Raw genomic sequence first — 22037 nt, forward strand, 5'->3', positions numbered from 1 at the left:
CCCTGAGTTTAGATCCCTTGTATCTAATGTTAAAAAAGCCCACACAGTGCTATACATGTGCAATCCCAGCACTAGTGAATAGAGACAATGGAAATCCCTGGAGTTTACTAGTCAGACAGTCCCAGGTTCTGACAGACTTTGTCTCAAAAAAAATAAGAAAAAAAACAAGGAAGACATCTGACATCGATCTCTGGCCTTCTTGTGCATACATACATAGGCACACAAACATGTACACATATGCATATGACTCCCCCATTTCCTAAGCAAGCTGGAACGCCTCCCTCCAGCACTTCGTAAAAGCTAGATCCATGCATATTTCTCCCACTTTGGCACTATTACAAGATTCAGACTGTCCAGAAGTAAAAGGATTTGGAAATAGCTGTAGCTCTGCCTTTGTGGAGTGGGAGTCTGAGGATGTTGCCAAGATGGTTGTGGAAATAACGAACAACTACCGTTTCGGTGAAAGACTTCAGCTGTGTTGTTTTATGCCAACAGAAAAAGTACATGTAAGAGCTTTTTAGAGAGTAGAATGTGCTATTTCCTTCGCCATCATATCCAGCAGTGAAAAGGAATAATCAGAATTGGAAATGTGGGCCAAAAATAGAAGAGTGATTTAAAAGGAAACAAAAGTTACTCCGGAAGAGATTAGCTGAAGAAAGAATTCATTATAGTGTTCCCCATCTGCTTTACCTTATATGAAAGAGGAGGCTTCAGGCTTCTAGAAGGAAAAAGAGAAAAAGGCTTCACAGGGCGCTCCTGACCCTCCTGTGAAGCCCTGCGTCAGCCAGGGCCCAGCCAGTTTGTATGCCATTTTTAGAAAGACAAAAATCAGAAGTGGCTGAAACAAATGATGATGAAGATAATGGGATTGTTTTTAAACAGTCTGTGTCCGTTGTAAAAGAAAATGTCCAAGAGCCTCCACACCTCTCCACTCAGAGACAGAAAGACAAAGAGAAAAGGTCTTCAGAGATTCTGAGTGCATGCATATAGCATGTATTCTGAAAAACTGTGATGCTCCCATCATGGGGGCAAACTATTTTGCTACAATAAAAGACAAGCATTGACAAGACTTTTGAGGAAACCATACTGTTTGTTCTTGTGAGGAAGGAGAGTAGAGAGTTTTGACTGCTGCACTCCTTCTGAAGTCTAGGGCCGGGCTGTGTTCCAGTGCAGTGGTAGGGCTTGCTTTGTCCTTATCCTGCTATCTTCTAGTTTTCAGATGTCATAGTTCCCCTTAAGCCATAAAAGGATCAACAATAACTATAACCTTTCATGACCAGCAAGGAAAGATCCCCAGTCCCCTTTGACCATCACTGCAGTGGTTGTGACTACTTAACCCAGAACCTATTGAGATGTCAGCACCTGGTGGCTGGAGCCATAAGGTATGTGGGAGTGAGAAGACAGTTCAGATGTTAGTACAGTTTGATTTTGTAGTCAAATACTAATACAGATTCAGAAAGAGTCTGCTTTCAATGAAACATTACTTCGAGTTTTGGTGGGCTAGCCTGATTTGGTAACTATCATATTGTGTCAATATTGTTAGTATGGATTGTGCTTTAGATTCAAACCATGACTGAAAAATAAACATTTTTCATAAGATTCGTATACTGGTCAGGCTTAAGGTTTGTAGAAAATAATACCTATTCATTTGTATTTAAGTTTTTGGTACCCTTGAAATGTGCTTGTTCCAAAGTTATAAAGATTATCACTGCCTGATTCCCCCATAGCCTTTCCTTTCATCTGGATTTTAATGTACTTGATGTTATAAATGATGTTCTGAGGCTCGAAGTTTTCTTTGTCCTTTTTTGTCTCAGATTACATAATTTCAATATACCTATTTCAGCATTGCTAATTCTGTCTGTTTAGATCTGCTGCCGAGCCCTTCTAATTCTTCATTTCAGTGATCGGACTTTCCTTTTTAAGTGATTTATGTCTCTTACATATGGTTTAAACCTAGGTTTTACTCACACTTAGCAAGTAAGCTATATCTCTAGCTCCATAATTTATTTGTTTTGAGACAGTACTTCACTGTGTAGACAGTACCTCACTGTGTAGGCCTGGCTGGCCTGGAATTCTCCACATAGACCAGGCTGTCCTTGAAACCACAATCTGCCTGTCTCTGCCAGAGTGCTGGGATTAAAGGCATGTCCTACCATACCCAAGCTAGCCCTAAAATTTTTAAAAATTCTTTTGAGATAGTATCTCATGTATCTCAGGCTGACTTTTGAGTTCTCTATGTAGCTAGACTGGCATTGAACTACTTATTCTCCTGCCTCTACCTTCTAACTTCTGGGATTACAGATATACCTGGCTTCAGCCCTAGAATGTAAGCATCTTTATAATGTTCTCTACTTGAGAACATTGTATTCTCATATTTAAAATCTTTGTCTCTCCCTCTCCCTCTCCCCTGTTCATCCCACTTTTGAGGTAGGTTTCAGTAAACATATCTACTGGCTCCAAGGTCATTCATTCATCTGGGTGCCTCAAGAGTCAGCCTCTGGATGTTAGGATACTTTAATTCTATGGACATGATTTTCTTTAACTGTTTATGCTTATTTAGCTAACTCTAGATAATTTAATGTCTTTATCTAGTAAGTTTAACACCTGGATTTCTTCAGAGATAGTTTTTATTGATCATAAATGCCCACTGTCTGTATTTATTTATTTATTTATTTATTTTTTCATTTCATTTTTAAGTAATAATTAAATGTGGCAATTGTGACAGTTCTACCCTCTCTGAATCCTTTGTTAATTGCTGTGACCTAGTTATGTTGAATGTGTATTATTTTTCATGTATGGTCACTGAGGTTTCTGTTAAATTTACTTAATAACCATCAGCTTTCTTTGATGCCTGAGCCTATGATTCTTATCGTCTTTGCCAAGAGGTTCTAGGTACACATTGGACATACCCACACTCCACTGAGCAGTTCACAGCTCCACCTTGGCCTTCGCTTCTTGCTTAGAGCCTCAGACTGAGCTAGAGGTGAGAGCTCAGGCACTTACTTCATGGAAATTTTTCTTCAACATTTCCTACAGCTGGGGCATGTAGTTGGTCATCTGGATAGAGTCCCAGGAGTATACTAGAACCTTCCAGGGTTCCTTAAGCCAATAGGCAGCACTTTGACCAGCTTTTTCTTTAAAATATATGTAGCCTTTTATTTACTTTGAGTGGTATTGCCTACTTTGGGCAGCTTCCACATTTAAAAACTGGTTCTGATTATTTTCAACAAACTTGGCTTGGGATCACAGCTATTTGCACTGGGTCAGTTCAAAGCTGGGTCAAGTGAAAACAGTCTTCTGCATAGAGTACCCCAAGGAGCTACCAGATAGTCAAATGATGACTGTTGTCTGGAAATGGGACTTCAAAAGAATTCTGACTCCATTCCTTTTCCATTGGCTGCCTGGCTGGGTTTTTTTCTGTGAGTACAGTGGTCATGTTGGCCAGAACCTGAGAACCCAGAAGCTTCCTGGTTTTTCAAGATCTAACTGGCTCTCTTAAATAAATGCTTCCCAGATTTCTAGAAAGCTGGTCAAGTTCCAGAGTTCTGAAGAGCTGTTCGGGGTTCCTCACCTCTGCTACAGAGCAGAGGTTATCGGTGCTCTTTATTCCATTGCCTTGCTCTGGCGTCCTTGATTTGTTGACTGTGTGTGGGGTGGAGGAACTAGTGTTGTTATTCCAGGATTAGAAGAGACAACATTTGAAGAGAAATATGGCCTGGATTCTATTGTTGTTCTCTCTTGACATTTCTAATTTTTTTTATTAAAATCTCCTTAATGTATATGAGCATCCTGTTGCTGACACATCAGAAGAGGGCATCAGATCCAATTACAGATGGTTTGAGCCACCATGTGGTTGCTGGGAATTGAACTCATGACCTTTGGAAGAATGGACAGTACTCTTAACCAATGAGCCATCTCTCCAGCCCGCTCTCTTAACATTTCTTATCTTGCAGTTTGGATCTTGGTATTTCCATCTGTGGAAGAAAGGTGCAGATACATTTTACACATCCCCACCTACAGTGTGAGCCTCTGGGAAGGAGTTCACGTGTGGGAGTGCTCTGCTCCTTCTGGAAGAAAAGCACTTAACTTCTGGAAGACTTCAGCTTGTTACTTCTAGTTCAGCTTGGCACCATGTCCCCAGTCCCAGCCATGTTCTCTGCTCAGCTTGCCTCTGTCTTCTCTCCTTTCTCCTACCCTTCAAAGACCAGGCTCAGATTTTCTCATACTAGTAAATTTATCATACATGCTAGTAAATTAAATTATTTAAAAATTTCTTGAAGATGTTCAGGAAATTTTGATGTTAATATCCTATATATGTTGTGATATGCTTTACTCTCATTATGAAGGTCACCACTGGTAGTTTTTATTTTCTATATAGCACTGGAAATAGAATTTGAACCCTCTTACTCTCTGTCCTATATATTCCCTTGGTTTGCTTTTTTCTTTTTTTTTCTGTCAATTTTCTTTATAGCAGTGCTGAATGAGTCTGTATAGAGTGCATTTAGAACTCACCACTTTTCAGGGATTGGCACTGGGGTACGATGTGCATAACCTAAAATTTACTAATGCCATTTCCTTTTAGCCACATACTTCATTCAGCTGGGCTAAACACATGCATTTTGTTCTTCAGAAACGAGTTCCATAGTTCATTGGCAATGGTTGCTGTGTACAGCAATGTTGTTATTACAGTAACAATCTGGGTTGTAGCAGAGCTGGCTAACTCATGAAGTGGGAAGGAATGTTTGTCAGTGGTAGGAGTTGATATCCGTGGTCATGCTTCCTCTCCCTCCTTCCCTCTCAACTTCACTGCTCATATGCAACATGTCTTTTGCAGGATGCAGTGCAGGCAGGAATTAACTCGGGGACAGCTATGTCAAGAGGATTGTATCAACCAGCAACAATCTTTATGGGCCGCCAAATGTCAGCCATCTCAAGCATTGAAGATTTCAGTACAGAGCAGAAATCTAACCAACCCACAAAGAACTTTTCAATCTCTGACCCACATTCACACCAACAGACAGCCCAGAACAGCTGTGTGACAGACAGCTGTGTAGTGCAGACTAATGGTGACATACAGTGCTTAAATAAGTCTGACAAAATACATGGAAAGACATCTCTTCAGACTGGTAAGAAAACGCCAGTCACAAGCTGTGTATTGTCTGAGAAAGAACAAACTCATTGCTTGGAGATAGGAAGCAGCACACGTCATAGCAAGAGTAATTTATCTGAAGGAAGAAAGTCTGCTGAACTCCATTCCTCGTTACAGGAAAGATTAAGTCCAGAGAACAGAATCACTGATTTAAAGTGTGACAGTTCCAGCAGATCAGAGGGATCAGACAGAGAAATACTGACACAAGAACATATTGAAGTCAGGGAAGAAAGAGCCAGCCCGCTGGTCCCCGTGATAGCAGTTTCAGAACACTATACATCTGCAAATAAGTGGGCTAGAGAGAAGCATTCTGCTTGGGAAGCTTTTTCAGGTGAGATGACAGACTGAGTTTGTTTGTTGATTTTTCTTAATGCCTAGCTTTTCTCATCGTGATCTACAAATTTATCTCTTTGAACAAAGAAGTAACTTCATCAATGAGTCCTATCCAAATGACTTCTTATATGTGTTTATGGAAATGTTTCAAAAGATGAATTCACTAATTTTAAAAATCATGTTTAGAAAGCATTTAAAATATTTTTGAGAGTTGAGAGTGTTCAGCTCAGTGGTATTTATTATGAGGCCCTGAGTTCATTTGATCTTCACTTTCTAAAAGAGTAATTTTTTAAAGATTTAAATACTGTTAATTGTAAATTGTTTCTACATTTTTAATGCATTTGTATATGTGTGTATAAATATATTTATCTGGGGGCAGTACGTGTGTGTGTGTGTGTGTGTGTGTGTGTGTGTGTGTGTGCAGGGAAACTAGAGAACAAGCCTGCGTGTTAACTTTAGAAAGAAAGGCTACCTAGTTCCTTTGAGACTGGGATTCTTATTGACCTGGAGTTCACCAGTTAGTCTAGACTGAATGGCCAGTGAACCACAGAATCTTCCTGTCTCCGCCTCACCAGCGCTGGGATCATAAGCATACCATGGAGCCTGCATCTTTATGTGCATGTGCAAAGTATTGAACTCAGGGCTTCATGCTTCTGAGGCAAGCACTTTGTTGACTGAGCTGTCTTCCAGTCCTGTGCTTCTGCATATTTGTTGCTTTGGGGTTTTTTTTGTTTTGTTTTGTTTTATTTATTTATTTTTTTTTTTGTTTCTGGTTTTGTTTTTTTCTTCTTGCAACAGAGTCTCATTGTGTAGTCCTGGGAGGCCTTGAACTCTCTAAGTAGACCAAGTTGACCTTGAACTCAAAAAATCTTCTTGCCTCTGCTGAGACCAAAGGTACACCAGACAGGTTTCTATAAGTTTTTTAAAGGGATGAAATTCTGTTCTGTTTTCTTTGGACTCTGAGAACTTTGTGACCAGCAATGCCCACACTTCTCCTCTTGCAGATGATCTTGACCATGGGGACCAAAAGTCACAGAAGGCCTTCCCAAAAGTTCAGGAAGAGCAGGAGGAGGAAAGCTCATGCAGCAGCAGTGACCTCACAGTCTCTGTAAGTGAAGATGATCTGATTTTAGAGAGTCTGGAGGCACTGTCGAATCCTGGAGCCAAGATAGCTGGTAAAGATGGAATGCAGGCCTCACGATCAGTCTACACTGAACCGAGACAAAATTCACTCTTCACTGAATGTGTTTTGCAGACCCAAAGCTTTCCTGGTTCAAAAAGTGAACCCTCCCCAGATTCACCAAGACAGTAAGCCATTCCTTTTTGCATAGTCATTGTTTTTGTGTCTTTTAGAGTCTGTTTCGAGCGGAAAATATTGAACACCCAGCAAAGCTCGTTTAGGTTACCTAATCTTATAAGTAGGCTTTTGGGTAAACTCTCATTTGCTTTCTTTCCTTTTTAATTCCTTTCCTTTTTTATAAGTTTTAAGGTAGCTTTTAAAAGTCAGAGTGGTGATTCACAGTTTATAATTATACCCACGCAATCCTAGTAAATGTACAAGTCACTTGACCTAACCCTTACTTACCTATTTTTTTTTTTCAATCCCTTACCATTAAATGTTGACATTTACCCCCAACAAAAGAAAAAAAGTAACCTAACTTACTAGGAAATTTAACTTTGGGAACTCAAAGCTTTATACACTTTATATACTTTATACTTTATAAGTGTATCTAAATATACACTTAATCTTTGTATTGCTTCTCAGGATATCTTTTATTTCCCCATGCCATTAAATGAGGTAATACTTGGCCAAAGATATAGCTCAGTGGTTAAGAGCACTGACTACTCTTCCAGAGGAGACCCAGGTTCAGTTCCCAGCATCCACATGGCAGCTCACAACTGTATGTAACTCCAGTATCTGACACCCTCACACATACATCAAGCAAAATACCAATGCACATAAAATAAAAACAAATTATTAAAAACATTGAGGTAATACTTATCCTTGTTTTTGTAAGTCAGACTTCCCTTTTTGGGTGTAAATATGAGAATCCCTGGTATTCAATTAGAGCTTCAGTGTGATACATTTTGAGCACTTAACAAATGTCCAACTCATAAAAGGCAAGGTATGTGTTTTTACAATTAATTGGAAATTTTGGACCAAATAAAAGAAGTTTTTCTGTATTCTCTGAGTAGAAAACTTACTAGGTATTGAAGACAAATTCTCTAATTGAAATCAATCAATCAATCAATTTTCTTTTAGGAGAAGAAAGAGCCTGAATAAATAGCTTAAGATAGGCCTTTCTTTTATAAGTGAATAAACTAAGACCAGGAATGCAGCAGTGTCACATAGACCTGGGAGCAGAACACACACACACACACACACACACACACACACACACACAAAGAGAGAGAGAGAGAGAGAGAGAGAACTTACCTCCCTAACTTCTATCCCCAGCTTTCAGTTGCACCACATGTTGATTGCCTTCCGTCCTAGCAGTGTGGGGCAATGAATGTCAGAGTGAATCTTCTTCTAAGAGCAGGTACAGAATACAAGCCCTATGCACAGAATTAGCTGGTTGCTCTCCTTGAGAAACTGGATCCTTAGAGAGAGAAGCCTGGAGGATTTTTCTATTATTGTGCTTCTCACATCAAAGAACTTGTAGGTGTTACATCATATAGAAGTACATGAGAAACTTTTTGATTAGAGAGAGAATGTGTCTGTTTTGTGTTTGCAGGCTCTTTCTTCTGGTAACATACTGAGCAGTGTTATACCTCAGTAGGCTAACTTAGGACTGTTAAGGTAACCTTTTTTCACATTGTGTGAAGGTGTGCCTCTATGTTTTCAGTTGTAAATTCTAAATGCTAAATGTTAGCAGGATTTTGGTATTGTCATTTCTATGTCCCATCACCAGATTTTCTATTTTGTAAATATTTGTCCTTCCTCACCTGCCTAAGGCAATGGTCTGTATCAGATTGTCTCACTACTGATTGGTTGTAGTAAAGAGTTGATGGCCAGTAGCTGGACAGGAAGGGGGCAAGCAGAACTTTCCAGACAGAGAGAGTGACACAGGGGAAGAAAACATAGTTAGAGATTCAAGAACAGACAGAGAGGAACAGACACCAACTGCAGCAGAACAGAGAAAGATATAGACCTAGCCACAAGATAGGTTGTAGACTAGAATAGTTTAAGTTAAACACTAGCTGGAGATTGTCTCAGCTAAAGACCTGAGCTTTACATTAATAGTCTCTGGGCCATTATTTATACCAGTGGTAGCTGGCAAAAAGCCCCACTATATAGGACTTGATAACTTTCTGAGGTAAAAGAGTTGGAAGATGGTAAAATCAAGAATATTCTTTGTCCTAATCTCCTGCCCAAATGACTTTTTCCTATAATTCAAAATCTAAGTACCTGAGTTTTTCAAGATAGTTTTCAAATAATTGTTGGAAAATATGGGCATTTGGTGAATTTTTCAGTATTAGTGCTGATAACCTCCCCTCCTCAAAATGAAGAGGTCAGTCATTTAACAGTGGTCAATTACTATCTGTGCTGTTAAATTTGAGACTATTGATTTTTGGTGGTGAAAGCACTTTCTAGAAATTAGGTTGAAGGTTGTTTTTTTTTAATTACTTTTATTTATTTAGTATGCATGTGGAAATGGCTTGCACATGCTATGGCACAAATATAGAGGTCAGAGGACAACTTGTAGGAATCAGTTCTTTCCTTCCATCATGGGGGTACTGGGGGGTGAACAGGTCAACCATCAGGTTTGGCTGTAAGCACCTTTACCCAATGAGTCTGGTGTGCTGATTTTTATGCTTTTAATTAAAAAAAAAATAGTTTTATTAAGATATAGTTCACAAGCTATTCAAGTCTCCTGAGTATACAGTTCAATGGATTTGAATATGTTACATCATTAATTTTAAGTCCTGTAAATAAATATATAACATAAAATTTGCCATTGTAAAATATACAATTCAGTAACACTAATTACATTCATGGTGTATAGGTAAAATTGGTACTCTAAATAATTCTTGTAAGTGCAGTTATTCTTGCTCCTTTTATGTCTACCTAATTCTAGTTAGTGTATGGTTTTGAGGTTCATCCATGTTATATCATGTATCAAAATCTCATTTCTTTTTATGGTTGAATAATATTTCTATATATGGACATACCACATATCATTTGTGTATTTAACTCTTAATGATACTTGAGTTGGTAATCAAGTGCTTTGAGAGTCTGGAGAGATGGCTTAGTAGTTAAGAGGATATAATGCTCTTGCAGAGAACCCGAGTTCAGTTTCTAGCCTGTTTTAGGCAGCTCACCACCTCCTGTAACTCCAGCTCCGGGGTATCTAGTACCCTCTTCTGGCCTCTATAGGCACAAACCTACACAACAGGCACACATATACATATAAGTGGAAAAATAAAATAAAATCTTGCGCCAGGCAGTGGTGGCGCACACCTTTAATCCCAGCACTTGGGAGGCAGAGGCAGGCAGATTTCTGAGTTCGAGACCAACCCGTGTTGCCGCCCGAGCTACCCCAAGTCTGGGGACCAAACTGTTGAGGACCACTCTATTAATGTTTTAACCCGCACTGCCAAAAGCCTTGGGGGCTAAACTGTTAGAGCCTGCACTACCCCAAGCTGCTCTGGTCTGCAGGTCGGGGTTCAGCAAGAGAGAGAGTGAGGACGGACTCGAAGAATGGAGACCAGAGAGAGTGTGATTCAACCCCATTTATTCTTCAGTCTCTCTTTTCTCTCCAAGTCCCAAGTCTTGAGTTCCTAGTCCCTAGTTCCTAGTCCCTAGTGCCTCCAAGTTCCAAGTTACTTCTTCCAAGTGCTAAGTGCCTAATGTCTAATGCCTAATTCTCTGTTCTTCCTCCAAGTGCCTAGTGCCTAATAACTAATAATGATAATCTGTTTTCTTCCTGAGTGCCTAATTCCTACTCCAAGTTGTACTGAACTCTTCTGTCTGCCTCTTGCCTTTTATATGTCTCACTTCTAAGCCACTCCTCTAAGTCACACCTTTAAGTCATGCATTAGGCCTTGTCTCTAAATCTGATCTCTAAGTCACACCCTTAAATCTAAATTACACCCTTAAGTCTCACACACCCAAGGGAAGATCCTGGGTATCTAAAACAAGATGTTATCAGAGTGTGCTCAGCTGTTGTAGGCTGATGTAATCAAGTCTCTTGCCAGGGTATATGGCTCAAGATGGCTGCATTCTGTTGCTTCTGTTTACTTTCTGTTGGCTCCCCACAAACCTGGTCCACAAAGTGAGTTCCAGGACAGCCAGGGCTACACAGAGAAACCCTGTCTTGAAAAACCAAAATAAAATAAAATAAAATAAAATAAAATAAAATAAAATAAAATAAAATAAAATAAAATCTTGCTGGGTATGGTAGTGCACACCTTTAAATCCAGCACTTTCGAGACAGAGACAGATAAATCTCTTTGAGTTAGAGGCTGTTCTGGTTGATGTAGTGAGTTCTAGGCCAGTAGGAGCTACATGGTGAAACCCTGTCTCACAGATAAATAATAAGCAAATAAATAAAATCTCTCTTTTTTTTAAGCCAAGTGTTTGGGTAAGTTTCCAGACCCAGTTCCATAGATGCTTTCAGATATTAAAAACTGGTTCATACAGTTTCTTCAGCATAAGTCTAATGAACTTACTCTTCTTCCAAGAAAACATGCCAAAGACTGGACAGATAGGGCCCTCACCATTAAACTACCTCTGCTATTGCATCAAGAAGGTCTCTCGTGTGTCTTTGGGTGCGCGCTAATCCAGACTTGAGTGAGGGTCTCCCTTTGGGGGTCTTTCAGTTCAGCATTTAAAGGTGCTTGCTCTAAAAGCCTGACAATCAAAGTTCAATCCTTGAAACCCACCTAAAGTTGGAAGGAAAGGATCAGCTCCACAAGTTTTCCCCTGACATGTACATGCACTCTGTGTCATGCTATCTTTCACACCATACATGCATGCATGTGTGCATAAACACACACACACGAATAGTAAATAAATTAAAAAAAATAAAATATATACTAAAATGAAACAGTAAAGTAATTGTTACTAAAAAGGGTGATTTTGAATCTCCTTATTTTAAAGAATAAATAAATTGAAGTACAAGTTGGTATATAACCCCATGATTTGAAGTACTACCTTTGTTATTTTTCATGTGACAGACCCATGGTTACTTGGGGGCCACAGGAGTGACTTGGCCTCATGTCTCTCATTATTTGGAAGGTCAGTATGGCCTGTCACTAATGGTGGCATAGCCTCAAGACAGCACGAAGGAAAGCCTTATTTCCCCAGTGCTTGCTTTGTCTTTGTTCTGTGCTTTTGGCTAGAATCTGGCCTCTTCATGTTAGGCAAGTGCTCTGCTACAGAGCTGCACTTAGCCCTGCACAGGTGCTGTGCAGGTGTCTTCTTGCATCATGTTTGCTGACATTGCATTGGATAAAGAGTCACATGATCCAGTCTATCTCTTAGGCTTTCAAAGTTGAGTTGCAAAGGCATGTGCACATGGGATGGGAAGTGTATGGTTTTCTTTTTCAGTCTGTTTTAGTACTTCAGAGCAAACTCAGATGAAGAAAAGTTCAACAAGGATCCAGAGTCTGGAAAGCTTTTGTAGGAGGCTCAGTGAAGCTTCTTGAAGTCTGAATAGGCTTTAAATTAGGAGGGAAAGAGTACAGACATAAAGGACACTAAAGACGTGGGCTTAGTCCCACTCCTGATTCCCTGTGAAAACTCACTGCTGAGGGATTCTGGAAGCTAAGGGTTCCAGCATCTACTAGGACAAGGGGAGATGGACCTTGAATAATGAATTTGGAGTTCAATTTCTGCGTCATGTGCAACAGTTGAAGATTATTTTAAAAGGACAGTGTGAGGAGTGGCCTACTTTACAAGGGTTAGACAGCATTGACTTCCTCAGGATTAGTTCTCTACGTGGTAGGCAGAATTCTAAGATAGCTCCAAGTTTCTTCTCCTGTGCTGCACATCCCCTGCATAATCCCATAGCCTCAAATGTCAGAGAGTTTGGTAGATTTTATTCCTGACTGTTCTATATTATATGACAGATAAAGGGTTGTGCAGATTTCCTGAAAGTCCTGAATCAATTGACTTTGGGCTAATCATGATTATTCAGGTGGGCCTGCCCTAATCAGAAGAGACTTTAAAAGAGATTGGATTTTGAGCAGGTGAGATAGACAAAGAGAAGCAAAATGCCATCTAGTAGCGTGGGATAGTTTTTATGCCTTCCAGGCATACAACATTTCAGTTCTCCAGAGGTAAGAAAAGGAATTCATGGATTTGGACCTTGGATAAGATTGCAACCCCAGCAGACACCTTAGTTTCAGGCTGGTGAGACTTGAGCAAAGGGCCTCAGTCACCCATATCAAGATCCTGATCCATAGAAACTGTGAGCTAATACATTTGTGTTAGGTTCCAGAGTTGTGATAATTTGCTACACAGCAGTAGAAGGTAAATAGAAGAATTGGAAGTGAGATTTGCATCTCTTCAAGGATTGTGTGAGCAGAAACATCTGTCCATAATGACAGAAGGTTGAGTCGTATGTTTAGGCTTCAGTGTGAAACCTGTGAGAGCACATGGTGACAATGAATATAGTCCAGGGGAGCCCGCCCTGTAGCCAAGATAACTCGGACTTTCCCTCACCTCTCATCGCCATGGTCAGATCTGAGTGAGTAGAGCATGGCAGGTAGAGACCAGAAAAGTAGTTGTGCACATCTGCATCAATAGCAGTTTTTCTCCTGTTGTGCTTCTCTGCTTTGTCTCTAGGAGGTGTGGTGTGTATTGAGCTTCTTTGTATTTTATTCTTCTTACAAACACATATATCCACAACATAGGAGTATACAGAATGAGTTAGAATACCTTCATTGTCTAGAACCCCCTGTGCTCCACCTACACAGCTCTCTTCTCCTTGAGCCTCAACCGTTGGCAAGTACTATCCATTCTTAAATATTGAATTTTTAAACATTTTTTGAGGTTATAATATAATTACACTATTCCCTTCTTCCTTTCCTGCACCTCCCATGTACCCCTCCCCTTGCTCTCCTTCAAATTCATAACTTGTGTGTGCCCCGGCCCGCGGGATTCGACGAGACCTTAGGAAAGGGGGCGAACGAATGAAAGGACAAGAGACATGAGAGCAAGTCTGGGTTCTGATCAAGCTCTGAAACTTTAATTTTGGGGGCAGGTTATAAAGACACAGCAAACCGGGAAGTTTGGGCGAGGGTCATTGCTTAGGGCTATCCTACTATGGAATCCTTATCGCCCTAGACCTTCCCACTGTCATAATCTTATCACCCTAGACCATCCCACTGTCATAATCAGCTCCAAGGAAATGCCAGACGTTCTTTAGGTTCCTAGGACCTGAGACCTGTGAATGTCCTTTCTTAACCTTGTACTGACTAGACTTTCTAAAACAGCAGGTAATTTCCTGAGTTTGGCTCCCGGCATATGTGTGTGTGTGTGTGTGTGTGTGTGTGTGTGTGTGTGTGTGTGTGTGGTGTATCCCTAAACTCATAAATATAACCTATTTTGTCTGTATAATGTTAGTTCTCTGTATGTTTCCTGGGATGACCATTTGGTGTTGAATAACCAATTGATCTGGTCTTCCCTGGGGAAGACTGTTTCTCTCATTTTCAGTATTCCTTAGTTGCCTGATGTTCTTAGTCTAGGAATGAGGCTTTGTGGGCTCTCCCCTGACTACTTTGTCATGTATATTATTGTTCTTGTTCAGGTCATATTTTAACAGCCATGTTGATGAGACATTGTGGGTATAGCTTTGAACATTCCTAGGAGTCACTATCTCATAGCAAACTCCCTGTTCTCCCAGCCCTTAGAGCCTTCCTGCCCCACTTCTGCAATGATCCCTGAACCTTAGGTTCAGTTACTGTGTTGTAGATACAGCCATCACACTAGCTATATCTGTGCATTCTGATTGGTGTGGTTTTCAAGCACTGTTCTAACTATCTCTATAGTTTTGGCTATTCAGTGTACCAGAGGCAAAAGAATGTGGCATGCAGCCTTTCAGACTGGCTTTTTGAGCAGCATTCATCTTAAGTTTCTTCTTGTCATTCTGTGGCTTTCTGGCTTATTTTCTTTCAAACAATGAATTATATTCTAGTATATGGATATGTCACAATTTATTTGTCCACTTACTTATTACTGGACACTGTAATGGCTTATAGGTTTTGTCAGTTATAAAGAAAACTACTGTGAAAGTCCATGTACAGTTTTTTTTTGTTTGTTTTTTTGTTGTGTTTTGTTTTGTTTTAGACATACACACTTTCAACTTAATTGGGTAATCAAGAGAGCAACCACTGGGCTGTTGAGCTCAGCTAAGTCTCTGTTTAGCTTTAAAAGAAACTTCCAAATTACTGTACCAGTTTACATTATCACTATCAGTGAACGAGAATACTAATTGCTCCAGTTTGTATCAGCATTTGCATTTGGCTTTCTTGTATTTTGTTTTGTTGGTTCTGTTTTTAATTTTAGTTATTAAGTGGATGTCTAGTATCTCATTAATTTGCAGTTTATTAATGTGAAATGATATTGGGATTCTTTTCATTTACTTATTTTGTACCTAAGTAACTTTAAAGAATCTATATAGATCTTTTGTCCATTTAAACTTTTGTAATTTAAAAAAAAATTATACGTATGATGTTCTGCCTACATGTATGTTTCTGTATTACAAGTATCCACACAGAGGCTAGAAGAGTGCATTGGATTTCCTGTAACTGGACTTACTGATGATTTTGAGCCACCATGTGACCACTGAAAATTGAACCTAAGTCCTCTTGAAGAGCAGCAACTGCCCTTAACTACTGAGCCATCTCTCCAGCCCTCTCTGTTCCATTTTTAATTCTGACTTTATTCTTCTTATTGTTGAATTTTAATTAAAAATTTTCTCTTTTGAGTACTAGCTTTACATTTGAAGTTCTAGTTCTTTATGAAAAGGGAGTATGTCTTCTCTTGGGCTTCGGTGTTCGTTTGTTGTTATTTGTTTTGTTCATTATTTTATTTCCAGGAAGAGATTCTAGAGACTTGGTAAAATTCATTTTCTTACTGTTTGCTAGCATTCACTAGTGAAACAATTTGGAAGTTTAAACATTGATTCAGCTTATTCAATGGCTGTAGGCCTATTTAAGTGACGTATTTCTTCTTGTATGGGATAGTTTCTGTCCTTTAAGTCATCAGTCCATTTTCTCTAATTATCATATTGGTAGACATATACTTGCTCATATTCTGTTCTCTTATTCTCCTTTTGATATTTGTAACACAGAAATAAATGACAGAAAAGACCTGTCATTTATGAATTTTATCTGATGTTTTTTTCCCTATCCTCTGTTAGCCTGATATAAATATTTGTCTTCTAACTCCCCCTTCCCACATACCAGTTCTTTTGTTGAAACTCTTAACTACCAACATATGGAATAAGGCCTGTGAGAAAGTCCCAAAGGTTACCTGAGGTCATAAAGGTGGCACCTTAATCTCAGGGCTGGTGCCTTTATAGAATACCAGAGCTCTCTTCTGCACATGGGGATACATAGAAGGTGGCCACCTGCAGGCCTTCTCGGGAACTGAATTGGTCACCATGATCTTGGACTGTCCATCCCTAAAACTATGAAAAATACAATTGAGTTATACCCACCAAGTTTTTAGTATCTCTCATATTTGGCTTAAAATCATACTTCTTAATCATAATAATTATTTTATTATTTTAAATTTGTCAAGGTATGTGATGTTCTCAGTATATGCTCTATGCGAGTTTGAGAATGACTCATGGTGGTGTTGGATGAGTCCACACATTTTGGTTTATGTCACTAATGCTGCTGTTTAGTTTGTCCACGTCATGACTGACTGCACACTGGGCCAGTCCGCTACTGGATAGAAGTGGGTTCAAGTCTTAAACTGTAATTGTGGTTTTATCTTTTTAAGATTCTGCCAGTTTTAATCTATGCATTCTGATTTCATTAAGCATGTATACATTCCTATGTGTAGAATTTTTTGGCATTTATCTTGGCATTCTATGACTTTTCCAGATTCTGGTTTGAGGTGTGGTAGTTATTTTGGACTTCTTAGCCATTGTTACTTAGGTATTTTCTCTTTCTCTACTCATTTGCTCTCCTCCTGTTATCTTCACAGTGGGCATACATACCATTTGTGGTAGTTTCACAGTTCTTGTATACCCTGTTACCTTTTTTTCTTCTTCTTTCTCTTTACATGTCAATTCTGGGTTATTTTGATGTTATCTTCAAGTTCACTGAATCTCATGCTTTTCCTTCCTGTCTTCTCCATTTTGCCCATGTTGACTCCAAACTCTGGTGCTCAAGGAAGAGAGAAGCAATAACCTTTGTCTTGACATCTCACTTGGCCACTGATTGCTTGCTTTCTTTCTGATTATTTTTATAATGCTAGGAATCAAACCTAGACCATGTGCATTCTAGGTAAGCTGCCACTGAGCTACATCTTTAGCTGCTTGGATTTTTTTTTTCTTTTTAAAAAACATGTTAAAATTTTTATTCTCCACCACCACCCTGTGTATGTGTGTGCAGGTGTGTGCCAGTGCCACTGCACACTTGTGAAGCTCAGAGGACAACTTTTGGGTGTTAGTTTTCCTCCCCATTGTGAGATCCAAGGATTGAGATCAGGCAATCAGCTTTGTTCAGTGGGCACCTTTACCTTTGAAACCAGCTTGTAGCACCTCTTTTCCATTTTTTTAAAAAATTTTCTTCTTTCTACTAGCAAGCTCAGCACAGACTTTTTTAAAGGCAGAGTTGGGGCTTCTCACAAAGATTTTGATGTAAAGATTTAAGCATGAGCATGTACATAGAGGTGCTGGGGATAGGATAAAAGAAACTCAAGACTCAAGTGCTTCACAGGCCTCCCGCAGTGAGTTTGCCTCTTACCTAAGTTTCCGTTTTGAAATTATGTAGATGAAGTGGACATGGTGTAAGTACTTGGGAGGCTGAAACAGGCAGACTGAGCCAGCCTAGAATAATAATGTGGTGGAGGGTTGCCTAGGCTACACAGTGAGACCATGTTCCCATAAGTAACAGTAACAAAACCAAAGTAGTGGTGAGGAGGAAGATAGATCATTTAAAATTATTCTATGTCTATATATTAAAACTAAATTATTCTCTCTTCTAGTTATACTGTCATAATTAAAAGTTTAGTTTCTTTAAGTTTTTACTTTAATCTAACCAAAGTTTCCTGACATTTGCTAAGCCCAACACTCTGTACTGTGAGCTATGGGGTTTTGTGACTGTTCAAGCTGGCTTCTGATTCTTCAGTGTTCCTTTGAATCTAGGTGGCCTTATGTCTTCTTTAGACAAGTAAAGCATGATGGGATAGCTGCTACATGGCTTATAACAGCCATGTTTAACAAGCAGCTAAGTTATAATGGGCCATCCACCTTTCTACCATGTTTTCCAGAACACTCAGTTTTTAAGCCATGATCCATCCTATTAGAAATCTGACTTGTGATGCTGCTGTGCTAAAGGAATGATGATGTCTTCCCAGCTGAGCCATTCCATTTCAGCTGTTCCCACAAAGGTGCCAGATACAAAGGAGAAGCCTTCTGGGTCTTGGTTAACAGGTCACTCTACAATAATCAAATGATCTCTCAAGATAATGTCATACAAAAGCTCACTTAGCCAAGCTCTGACTGGTTCCTAACTTACAAAATTGTGAGATACAATAAGTTCTAGTTTTAACCTACTGAGTTTTGGGTGTAGCTGGTTAGGAACCTGTAAGTAACTGAGAAGGCAGTATGTTAATTGAACAGTAAGCATGAGCCTCTGATGTATATCAGGATTGTTTTTACCCATGTGTTAGTATTGATCATGTATGTATAGAAGTGGGAAGGTTAAAAATATATATGGGTGAACATTCTGCATAAAAAGTATTATGAAAAAGAATAATGATGCTGAGTAGCTAGGAAAGACATGGGCACCTTTAATAGAAGATAGGAAGAAAAAGTCCGTCTCTTTAGGCGGAATTTGAGTAGAGAGACCTGAAGTATATAGGGAAACATATTACTTGTGTTCAAATATTCTCTGTCCACTTAATCGCTCTGTTCTTTATCATTTTATTTTTGACCTATTGTATTTTTTCCTTTGTTTATAGTCCCTCTTTCCACATATATTGAGAAAGGGAAGGAAGAACATACCAAGTAAAAGAAACCACACAGTCAGAGGCTGTGAAGTAGAGTATTTGGGGTTTCCAAGAAGAGTAGAGACCAGTATAGCTGGCCCAGAAAAGGTGAGGGCAGAAGAAGCCAAGCAGGAGACAGCACCATCATGAAGGGTCTTATTGGACATGTGCAGAATTTTAGATTGTACTTTAGTGAAAATGAAGGACCACTGTTACAGAACCCAAATAACTATTCAAGTTGCCCGGCAATGGCTGTGCTGTACTTACTACCTGCCCCAATGTTCTAGGTCCCTGAACAGAACACACACACACACACACACACACACACACACACACACACACACACAGCTCAATGGCTGGAAGTTCCAAACCTCAACATGGCTAACACTTTCCTCTCCGATATCCCTAAGTTATTACTTACTAAAACCTATATTCCATCTTAGCTGCCCAGACCCAGACCTGCAGCCCTCTCTGGCTGAGTTCTATAGCACCTACATAGTTGCTGTGTTCTCTGTCTGGCATTTCTCAGGCGTGGCCTCTTCTCCTTTCCCAGCATGGAGGCTTTTACTATCTCCCTGCTCCTTTCTCAGTCCCTTGCCCAGGAATCCTAAAGTCCTGCTTCTGTCTCCCTGCCCCAGCCATTGGCCGCCAGCAACTTTATTTACTGATCAAACCAACTGAGGGTAGGGTCCCTCAATGTCTTATGTGCGGATTTTCATGCAATTTTGGGGACCAAATTAACATAATACATGTAGCATTAGACCAAATCCACAACCAACTACTGTGTTAGAAAGTAACTGAAGAAAGGGTACAAGCAGGGAGCCCTGTGGTCCAGAAAGAGACACTGATCTCGTGGACTAGGATCGCAGCAGAGGAATGGTGTCTGTCTCTGCCTCCCCAGCACTGCAATTGCAAGTACATTACTACCTTGGTGCTGGGGATTGGACCCAAGCCCTCAGGCTTGTCAGACAATTTACTCATCAAGCCATTGTCCCCAGCTTCCTCACCTCATTGCTTGATTTTTGTATGTTGATTAATCCTTGATTAAATTCCATTGAATATTGGTATATGGTCTTTTTAATATGTTATTGACAGTTGGGAGGGGGTTTTGTTTTGTTTTAGTTTTGGGGTGTTGTATTGTGTTTTGTTTTGTTTTGTTTTTGATGTTTTGAGATAAGGTTTCTCAGTATAGTCTGTGCTAGTTTGGAACTCTTTAGATGACCAGGCTTGCCTTGAAGTCATAAAATTCACTTGCCTCTCCCTCTGCTTCCTGAGTGCTGGGATTAAAGGCGTACACACCACACCCAGCTATTGACATGTTTGCATTAGGAATATCAGTTTGTACTTCTCTTTTTTGTTGTTTCTTTGTCTGGCTTTGGCATCAGGGTAATGCTGGCTTAATAAAATGAATTTCAGACTTTTCATTCTATAAGAGTTTGAGAAGGATTGGTGTTAAAATGTTTTGTAGAAACTACCAGTGAGGCATCAGGTCCTCAGCTCATGCTTTAGTGGGAAGCTGTGAGTACTGATACAGTCTTCTTACTGGATAATCTAGCCAGACTTTATGTCTTTCACGATTTGATCTTGGTAGTTGTCACACTTCCTCCTTTATTACTAATTTTTCTTGAGACTTTTTTCAATGTGGTATCATTGTTTTACTTAAAACATTTTAATAAAGTTAACATCTAAAGTATTAATAATACTCTTAGCACTTCTGCTCATGATTGCAGAGAGGATCTCACTGTATATCACAGGCTAGAGTTGAACTTCCACATCTTCCTTCCTTAGCTTCCTGAGTACTGGGTTTACAGGCATATATCACCACACCTGATTTTTAATTCTTTTATCTTTAGCTGGTGAATAATTGTAAATATTTTAATGGGTACAGTATGATATTTGAATATATGTAATGTTATAATATCAAGGTAATTGACATCATATTAAACATCCCTTTTTCTTAATTTACCTAGTAATTTATCAGTTTGGATGTATGCATGTGTGTGTGTGTGTGTGTGTGTGTGTGTGTGTGTACACACGTGCCTCGGAGTATGTAAATGCACTCTGTGTGTAGGTGCCTATGGTGGGGCACAGAAAAGGTTGTCAGATCCCATGAAACCAGAGGTATGGATGATGTGAATGCTAGGAACTGAACTAGGTCCTCTATAGATCAGCAAATGTTAACTGGTGAGCTATTTTGGTAGAGCAATTCTCTAGCCTCTCAGAGAGGTGTGTATATATATATATATATATATATATATATATATATATATATATATATATATATATATATATATATATATATATATCTGCATTACTACTGCATTTTTATTAAAGTACTCCATGCCAGCTTGAAGGGAATGAAGAGAAAAGGAAGAGAGAAGGCTTAAGGTGAACAAAGACCAGAGATTAATGAGTGAACAAAGCTGATTTCTATCTCTGTCTAACTGTGAACTAATCATCAGGCCAGATTCTTTTAGAGCTATAGCAAAAGTAGGCTTTTTCTAAAACAAATTTGAGTCTAAGAGTAGGAGAGAACAAAACATGGGCATATTTTCAAGAAATTTAACATGTAGAGTCATCCCTGCTTAGACTGCAAATAAAAGTATAGAAAGGCCCAAATACTTCTTATTCTTATATTTAAAAAAAGTCACTGAAATGTCAAATCTGGGCATCATACATTGTAGAGTAAGGGATAGGTCCAATCTGTACTATGCCTTACCCATTTCCAAATTCCTGATCCAAAGAAACCATAAGCTTCATAAAAAGTAGTTGGTTGTTTTCACCACTAAGTTTGGGTTTTTTTATGTCATGATAGATAACTAGAATAGCCATGATAGGTTAGTTTGGCTATTGAAAGAAGTTGGTCATTCTGAATTGCAGGAAAGGCCTGCTACATCAGCAAAGGCATGGAGACAGCCAGTATGGCTCTTGTCTGAGGAAATGCTGGCTACTTCCGCTCACATGCCAGTGCCCAGCACCACTATATACCAAAGGGATATCTTCAGGAGCAGCACAACTCTTCCCCATCCTTCCAGCCCCATCATATGAGCACTCACCCAGTCCTACTTCATGATGGCCAAGACATGCCAAGGACAAGGATTCTGCTGCTCATTAAAATTAAAACACAATTTTTTGTTTAATTTTTAAAATTTATACGTATGGCCAGTTTGCCTGCATATATGCCTGTGTACCACATGTGTGTAGTGTCCAGAGAGGTCAGAAGAGAACATCATATCCCCTGGGACTAGAGTTAAAGACAGTTCTGAGCCACCTTGTGGGTACTGGGAATAGAACCTGGGTCCTCTGGAGGAACAACCAGCTCTTAACCACTAAGCTATTTCTCCAGCCCTAGCTCACATCAAAAAGAAAAGAAAAATC

At 39.4% G+C, this 22037-nt stretch overlaps 1 protein-coding gene across 3 annotated transcripts in view; it reads left to right on the plus strand.

Annotated features, from left to right (window-relative positions):
• Positions 1–22037, plus strand: part of Kiz (kizuna centrosomal protein) — a 103945-nt gene that overhangs the window by 26238 nt on the left and 55670 nt on the right. For all 3 annotated transcript variants that reach the window (XM_076929918.1, XM_076929917.1, XM_034496019.2), the window contains 2 exons: positions 4835–5480; positions 6487–6790. In XM_076929918.1, the coding sequence (XP_076786033.1) occupies positions 4835–5480; positions 6487–6790 (950 nt within the window). The remainder of the gene's footprint in view (positions 1–4834; positions 5481–6486; positions 6791–22037) is intronic.

The sequence above is a fragment of the Arvicanthis niloticus genome, chromosome 2 (assembly GCF_011762505.2).
Source record: "Arvicanthis niloticus isolate mArvNil1 chromosome 2, mArvNil1.pat.X, whole genome shotgun sequence".
Taxonomy (NCBI): Eukaryota; Metazoa; Chordata; class Mammalia; order Rodentia; family Muridae; genus Arvicanthis; species Arvicanthis niloticus.